General features: G+C 36.0%; 2 protein-coding genes across 2 annotated transcripts; both read right to left on the minus strand.

The window, feature by feature from the left end:
- Nucleotides 1-3,560: 3,560 nt before the first annotated feature.
- Nucleotides 3,561-5,393, minus strand: LOC117316968 (ovarian abundant message protein-like). Its single transcript, XM_033871747.1, has one exon. It carries the CDS (start codon nucleotides 5,391-5,393, stop codon nucleotides 3,561-3,563), a length of 1,833 nt encoding a protein of 610 aa, XP_033727638.1.
- Nucleotides 5,394-5,430: 37 nt separating this feature from the next.
- LOC117316969 (ovarian abundant message protein-like) lies at nucleotides 5,431-6,471 on the minus strand. The gene has a single exon (XM_033871748.1). The coding sequence runs from the start codon at nucleotides 6,469-6,471 to the stop codon at nucleotides 5,431-5,433; it is 1,041 nt and encodes a 346-aa protein (XP_033727639.1).
- Nucleotides 6,472-9,067: the final 2,596 nt, after the last annotated feature.

Here is a 9,067-nt window from a genome sequence, read left to right on the forward strand (position 1 = left end):
GTAAGTCATTTAAAATAAAATTTAAATTTGCTCAACTAAACATACGTTTATAAAGTGTTATCACATATCTATATCACTTTTTTTGAAATGTAAGATTTATATATATATATAAAGATAATATATGTACAATTCGTATCCATGTATGTAAATACATTGCGATCCAGGTATTCATATCATCTTATAGACGACTTCCACAATGATCATGTCAGGGTATCGGGCCGACCATCACTGCGCCATTGAAACATTCTTTCAACGCCGATGTGGCGCAGCGGTATAAGCTGTGGGTATTTCTGGCTAGGCGATTGGGTGCCGTAGATCGTGAGTTCGAGGCCGTGACCCGAGGCCCGGTCAGGGCACGAATCAAAAAGTTGTCTTCCTTCGTCATTTTGTGTTGCTAAGTTATATATCGTTTTAATAGCACAATGTATCATATACACTATGTGTTGTGATCCGAAGATATAGATTTGAATTTCCTGACGTAGTTGTACCGAGAGAAATAAATAAAAAGACATTCAGATATAGATATACATTGTTTCATAAGGTTGAGTGTTTATATGTAGATTAACTTTAAGTTCGAAACAGTAAGATCATACAAACAAGTAAACAAAACAAAACCCCCAAAACGCTTAAATAAAATACGACGATAACATATACGGATACCATTGACACATAACTAGGAGACATGGTTATGTTCATCCGAGCAACACTACATCATAAAATCATAACACGCACAAAGCTTCAACATCCTCCTGAATAAAAGTAATGCTATCATTTATGTACGGACCTCTTTGACTCAAAACTGAGGACAAAATGTCAACAAATTACGAACTCATGTAACAAGACTAGGCTTTACGCAGGAATAGCGGCTGCCTTCTGCTTCATCAACAGTACTTAACGTGTTAATTAAATTGAAATCTTGGTAACGCTCTCAAAACAAAGACCGGGGTAGTGACGACGGAGCAACCGCTGTGAGGCCTGGGTAGTGACGACGGAACAACCGCTGTGTAGATAAACTAGTCCTGAAGCAGTTGTATATATAGTGATTGATATAAGTTATATCAAAACAGATTTAAAAAGCAAAGCACGTAATAGCATGTTAAACATGATTATACGGACACATTTAGTCTGATGTTCACAAATTCGAGAGGAAATGATACAGTGCCATTAAATTCCCTCTTTCTTCACACTGAGAAATTGAAATAAAAACGAACTGAAAATTAGCTCTAAAAATTATATCTAAAATATCGCCCGTCAAACTTTCAATAAATTTTCCCCGTATGCTGAAGTTATCGTCGATATCGGTCCAAGTTTACTTACAACAGCTGTGATAGCGGTCTGCACACAGCATGCCATATCTATCTGAATGTAGATGCTTTTAGATAATGATACAGATTTTCCGGATATGTAATGGCGGAAGTCGGTTCTGTATGTTAGTGCCTCCTACGTTGTTCCGTTATGAATCTCTCTCTTCCCTTTTTATATTAAGTATACCTCGGTATGTTATGGTGATACATTTGTATACAGATGTTGTGTCAAAATGGCACCATGCTATTTTCTTATCTCCATTTTTTTTATATATATGTCTTCGGTACATAAATCTGAAATCCCATTTTTTATGGGGAATGTGTGTTCCAGTCCGTACTTATTCCAATATACACTGGTTGATCACTATCTGTTCGGAATGTCTTTTGATTTTGGGATTGGCTTTTAAAAGTATGTTAAGTGATGGCATGTCTTACTAATGTTCTTTTCCTCGTACAGGGGTGTCCTGTTCTTTCTTGACAAACATTTTCAAATGTGTTATTCATACTCGTAAGATAGAAAACTATCGAAAGAAATGTACCGCAGATATACTTTAAAGACCATTAATGAAATTGCTTTATTTTAAATCACAGAAGATCTTTATATTCCTACACAACTTCGAGTAGCGATATAATTAATAACTTTTAAACTATGTGAAAAAAAATCACGATGTTGACACTTTAATTTCCCAGTAGAACGATGTTGAAATTGTTAACCTAATTAACAATGACCTTTTTCTCGTATATTTGTAAAACAACGGGATAACATGCCATAAAACTATTTTTATTGGCTAAATAGATTAATAAAACGGTTATTAATTAATTAGTGTCTGGGCGGTCTGATTTGTTTCGTATGGTGTTTACCGGCTACAAAGGACCATTGTGTCTTGTGGAAAGACACTTCACGTCGCCCCGCAAATGTTCATGCACTTTGTGTTAGCTTACTGACTTAGAATGCCATTTTAAATCTTTATTTTGAAAGTTTGCAAATATATCTAAAAAATGTAATTTTGGTTTTTTACTGGTATATAAACTGTACCTAGCACCATATTTTACGATCAGTATTATAAAAAAGTCATAACAATGGTATTTGATGCATTGTATGGTTCGTCAAGCAGACTAGACGCGAAGTAGAGAGCTATTTTGTCGATTATAATGCTTACGAGTGTACATAAAAACTAAATATCCCCCAAAAACATATGTTATAAAGACCATATCTAGAACGGTTAAGATAAAATACCTTGTATGAACGACCTAGTCGATAGTGGCTGTTATATATGCCGGATTTTATCATTGATTTTGATACCCTTTGATCCAAACTCTGTATAATGGGCCATAAAGTGAAATAGTTTATGAGTTTGACGGTTTTCTGTCCTGTTTTAATCTGTCAGACTTCCATCACATCTGTATTAGAACAGAATAACATATATTCAGTTAGATTTCTTTTTTTTAAATCCATTTCAAACTCGGCATGTGTGACAATAGGAACACAGATGCTATGTGTTCTCAGTAAACTACGCTTAGCAGGTCTTCTCATGATATACAAGTACTTCAAGAATGGATCTTTAAATAAATATTTGAATATCATTAATAAATTTGATAACCAACTGGTAAGGCTGATAATTGGCACGCGTAGTGTTATGTCAGCTAATCGTAAGCACAAACGGTTACTTTGGAAAGCTGGAAAAATGATCTCGAATGATAATCACATACTGTGCTGGATATAAAACATATCTAACCATATAAATGTAGACTATATTGGTACTTTTATCACAGAAAGTTTGTGAAAAGGAACGTGTGTTTCTGTCGTGGACATTCTGATATGAGTGTCATTTTTACTCACGTGGTTCGGTTAGTTGTTGACGGGGACTTGATAAGTTGATATGACGTCTGAAATTAGTTATAACGATGCGGTTCAAACACCGCTCAGCATGATATAGAGACATTACAGCATCCTTCATATAAAATATCGAAAAACGAGAAATACTGCTACAGAAAGATAACATATGGTTCCTTTGGCACTGCCAGCCAATGGTGTCATCTTTATTGTTTTGTCACTGCCACCCAATGGTGTCATCTTTATTGTTTTGTCACTTCCAACCAATGGTGTCATCTTTATTGTTTTGTCACTGCCAGCCAATGGTGAAATCTTTATTGTTTTGTCACCGCCAGCCAATGGTGTTATCTTTATTGTTTTGTCACTTCCAGCCAATAGTGAAATCTTTATTGTTTTGTCACTGTCAGCCAATGGTGTCATCTTTATGTTTTGTCACTGCCAGCCAATGGTGAAATCTTTATTGTTTTGTCACTTCCAGCCAATGGTGAAATCTTTATTGTTTTGTCACTGCCAGCCAATGGTGTCATCTTTATTGTTTTGTCACTTCCAGCCAATGGTGTTATCTTTATTGTTTTGTCACTTCCAGCCAATGGTGTTATCTTTATTGTTTTGTCACTTCCAGCCAATGGTGAAATCTTTATTGTTTTGTCACTTCCAGCCAATGGTGAAATCTTTATTGTTTTGTCACCGCCAGCCAATGGTGTCATCTTTATTGTTTTGTCACTTCCAGCCAATGGTGTTATCTTTATTGTTTTGGCACTGCCAGCCAATGGTGTCATCTTTATTGTTTTGTCACTTCCAGCCAATGGTGTCATCTTTATTGTTTTGTCACTTCCAGCCAATGGTGTAATCTTTATTGTTTTGTCACTTCCAGCCAATGGTGTCATCTTTATTGTTTTGTCACTGCCAGCCAATGGTGAAATCTTTATTGTTTTGTCACTTCCAGCCAATGGTGTCATCTTTATTGTTTTGTCACTGCCAGCCAATGGTGAAATCTTTATTGTTTTGTCACCGCCAGCCAATGGTGTAATCTTTATTGTTTTGTCACTTCCAGCCAATGGTGTCATCTTTATTGTTTTGTCACTTCCAGCCAATGGTGTCATCTTTATTGTTTTGTCACTTCCAGCCAATGGTGTCATCTTTATTGTTTTGTCACTTCCAGCCATTGGTGAAATCTTTATTGTTTTGTCACTTCCAGCCAATAGTGAAATCTTTATTGTTTTGTCACCGCCAGCCAATGGTGTAATCTTTATTGTTTTGTCACTTCCAGCCAATGGTGTCATCTTTATTGTTTTGTCACTTCCAGCCAATGGTGTCATCTTTATTGTTTTGTCACTTCCAGCCAATGGTGTCATCTTTATTGTTTTGTCACTTCCAGCCATTGGTGAAATCTTTATTGTTTTGTCACTTCCAGCCAATAGTGAAATCTTTATTGTTTTGTCACTGTCAGCCAATGGTGTCATCTTTATTGTTTTGTCACTGCCAGCCAGTGGTGTCATCTTTATTGTTTTGTCACTTCCAGCTAATGGTGTCATCTTTATTGTTTTGTCACTTCCAGCCAATGGTGAAATCTTTATTGTTTTGTCACTGTCAGCCAATGGTGAAATCTTTATTGTTTTGTCACTTCCAGCCAGTGGTGTCATCTTTATTGTTTTGTCACTTCCAGCCAATGGTGTCATCTTTATTGTTTTGTCACTGCCAGCCAATGGTGTCATCTTAATTGTTTTGTCACCGCCAGCCAATGGTGTAATCTTTATTGTTTTGTCACCGCCAGCCAATGGTGTCATCTTTATTGTTTTGTCACTTCCAGCCAATGGTGTCATCTTTATTGTTTTGTCACTTCCAGCCAATGGTGAAATCTTTATTGTTTTGTCACTTCCAGCCAATGGTGTCATCTTTATTGTTTTGTCACCGCCAGCCAATGGTGTCATCTTTATTGTTTTGTCACTTCCAGCCAATGGTGTCATCTTTATTGTTTTGTCACTTCCAACCAATGGTGTCATCTTTATTGTTTTGTCACTTCCAGCCAATGGTGTCATCTTTATTGTTTTGTCACTGTCAGCCAATGGTGTCATCTTTATTGTTTTGTCACCGCCAGCCAATGGTGTAATCTTTATTGTTTTGTCACTTCCAGCCAATGGTGAAATCTTTATTGTTTTGTCACTTCCAGCCAATGGTGTCATCTTTATTGTTTTGTCACCGCCAGCCAATGGTGTCATCTTTATTGTTTTGTCAATGCCAGCCAATGGTGTCATCTTTATGTTTTGTCACTGCCAGCCAATGGTGTCATCTTTATGTTTTGTCACTGCCAGCCAATGGTGAAATCTTTATTGTTTTGTCACTTCCAGCCAATGGTGAAATCTTTATTGTTTTGTCACCGCCAGCCAATGGCGTCATCTTTATTGTTTTGTCACTTCCAGCCAATGGTGTAATCTTTATTGTTTTGGCACTGCCAGCCAATGGTGTCATCTTTATTGTTTTGTCACTTCCAGCCAATGGTGTCATCTTTATTGTTTTGTCACTTCCAGCCAGTGGTGTCATCTTTATTGTTTTGTCACTGCCAGCCAATGGTGAAATCTTTATTGTTTTGTCACCGCCAGCCAATGGTGTAATCTTTATTGTTTTGTCACTTCCAGCCAATGGTGTCATCTTTATTGTTTTGTCACTTCCAGCCAATGGTGTCATCTTTATTGTTTTGTCACTTCCAGCCAATGGTGTCATCTTTATTGTTTTGTCACTTCCAGCCAATGGTGTCATCTTTATTATTTTGTCACTTCCAACCAATGGTGTCATCTTTATTGTTTTGTCACTTCCAGCCAATGGTGTCATCTTTATTGTTTTGTCACCGCCAGCCAATGGTGTCATCTTTATTGTTTTGTCACTTCCAGCCAATGGTGTCATCTTTATTGTTTTGTCACTTCCAGCCAATGGTGTCATCTTTATTGTTTTGTCACTTCCAGCCAATGGTGAAATCTTTATTGTTTTGTCACTTCCAACCAATGGTGTCATCTTTATTGTTTTGTCACTGCCAGCCAATGGTGTCATCTTTATTATTTTGTCACTTCCAACCAATGGTGTAATCTTTATTGTTTTGTCACTGCCAGCCAATGGTGTCATCTTTATTATTTTGTCACTTCCAACCAATGGTGTCATCTTTATTGTTTTGTCACTTCCAGCCAATGGTGTCATCTTTATTGTTTTGTCACTTCCAGCCAATGGTGTCATCTTTATTATTTTGTCACTTCCAACCAATGGTGTCATCTTTATTGTTTTGTCACTTCCAGCCAATGGTGAAATCTTTATTGTTTTGTCAATGCCAGCCAATGGTGTCATACTCTTTTGGTCATGATCATTTTTGACCAATGCTTGCTATGTTTATCTATGACAGTTCATCGATTTATCTCCTGTTTTAGACGTGATATATTTCTCTGTCAGATTTCACCCGCTAACTTTCTGAACCGGAAGTAATTCTGGAACTACTTTTTGAGTGACGTCACTATGGTTCCCGCGTTGTGATTTAATGTTAAATATGCATAAGAGATACACAGTTTTATGAATGACGATCTGTACTACTTTTAAAATCAGAATAGTTTCACTGATACCTTATTTTAGTGTCTTTTTTAATAGATATTGTGAATTATTTCTAGACCTATATTTTCTTGTGTAATGATATTTGTTTGCATTTGTTTGGGTCTGTGATGGGTACTTCTTCAAATTAGGATGTTTACAAATAGACGTTGATCACTGATGGGATATCGGTATGCATTTATTTAAAGTTGTGGGAGAAAAATAAGCATTCCCTACCTAGGGAATGTGACAAAGAAATATAAACCTTCGGGGTAATGGGTAGGAAATTCAGGAATCCTCCCTCGGGTTGAGATTTCTCTGTCACACCCCAAGGCAGGAAAATATTCTATTAATCAACGTCTAATGATTAAAGTATGACTGAACATGTTATAAAACACAAAACTTGTTTAACTTTGTCATTAAATTCTTCTGATTTGGAATTATGTTTGTGAACAATTGTTCGAGTACAAGCGGATGTCACGATGCTCCTCTTTCCCAAACACACGGTCATATCATCTGTTATTACCTCATTATCTCTGTAGTTTTCCAATGACCGTCTTATTGATTTTTAGCTAGAATTACGATTGCGTTTGAACGTCGTTAAACTCTGCTTTTTACAACTTAATTAATATGTAACAGTTTATCAACAGTTTTTCTAACCATTTCCCTACTTAACTTTATAAAAAATGCTAATGACATTTCAGAATTCCAATTTTTTCATATTTTAATCAGTGTTATCTAGGCCAAGAAAAAATAAGAAAAAATGAGACTGTCGTTCAATGATAACGCAATATACGGTTAATAGGAGGGAATTAATACTGCCAATGATAACATACAGATTTAATATACCGCCCAAAAAACAACCAAGTTTATTTTTAGGTGGAATATTTTTGTAGTAGCTGGTGGCTACCTCACTGTACAGCAAAGGGCAGTCCGCGGTAAACGGTAACGAACTCTGACCGGAGACTATTATCATTCCAAGGTTTGATTTAAACGATAAGTTTATTCATTGTCATTACGTGGTTTAATTAAAGCTATAAATTTACTTATTTTCATTACATGGTTGGATTAAAACTATAAGTTTATTTATTGTAATAACATGGTTTGATAAAAATTATCAGATAATTGATTATCATCCCATGATTTGATTTAAAACAATAAGTTTATTTATTGTCGTTTCATGTTTGTAATGTAAGCTGTATTATGCAACAATTACGAAGCAAATAATATCAACAAATATCAGTCACGCTTGTTGGCCCGGCTAGAAGCGGACGAGGGGTCTTACTGTGGGAGGAAACCGGAGTACCTGGAAACTCACATGGTCAGGCAGGATACTCCATACCATTTCACGTCCGATCGGAGAATCGAACGCTGGCCGCCTAGGTGAAAGGTTAGTTGAAACTACGTGTTTATGGTTTTATTGAAACAGTGAGACGTTTTGTCTCGTTATATCGAATTTGAGTGATAATAAATAAATTCACTGTTTCAATAAAACCCTAAACACGTAGTTTTATAAATGAAATATATTCGGCAAATTTTGGACGCACGATAATTGCAGAACAACAGAACAGCGGTGCCACTAATCATATGAATTTAGAAGAAGTGACGTGCAATGATGATGATGATGATGATGATGATGATATATAAATCAGTGGTATGTAGGGTATAGTCACGGTCTTTGCGATAGTAACGAAGTCTGTGGAATTTTGGATATGATTTTAATTATCCGCCTTTTTCTAACACTTAACTTTTGAAGAAACATTAATGTATATATATCAGCAGTATATGATGATGTTTCCGTGTCAGCATATTTTTTTTTACTGTCGCTGAACTTGAAGGATTAAGTTTGAACCAAATGGATATGTTTTGTCACCACTTTGAATTAAGCGTGTCATAAATGTTAAATCATCGCTTCACCTGTTGGCAGTGTATTGTGTAGCCAGAACTTATCGTGAGGGTGAGAAAGGGAGCAAAATATCATTATTATCCAATAAACTTCGCTTAACGATTGAGATAACTTCTATTTTTTTCTGCACAAAAACATGTGTATACTTTATTAAATCATATTATGCAAGACCAAACTGCAACATAAACTTCCAAACACTGTAGTGAACATTTTTACATAACTAGATTTGGTTTCCCTCTCTGCTGGTGAGAAAGTTTATATTTTTATTACTCAATGTCAAGTATAGAGTAAAACGCGGAAACAAATCTCGTACAGGTCACGTTATCTTACTCCAAAGGTCACGTGGATGAGATTTCACGATAACTGTATATGTTTCTTCACATCGTTATACGCTGTGTTTAATTCGACATGATTTCAAACAAAAATGTTTTGAATTATAAACAAATGCCAAAAATG

This window comes from Pecten maximus, chromosome 18 (genome assembly GCF_902652985.1).
Source record: "Pecten maximus chromosome 18, xPecMax1.1, whole genome shotgun sequence".
NCBI lineage: Eukaryota > Metazoa > Mollusca > Bivalvia > Pectinida > Pectinidae > Pecten > Pecten maximus.

Excerpts from the sequence above, each read along its gene's own strand:
- LOC117316969 (XM_033871748.1), bottom strand. The coding sequence starts at position 6,471 with ATGACACCATTGGCTGGCATTGACAAAACAATAAAGATTTCACCATTG.
- LOC117316968 (XM_033871747.1), bottom strand. The coding sequence starts at position 5,393 with ATGACACCATTGGCTGGCATTGACAAAACAATAAAGATGACACCATTG.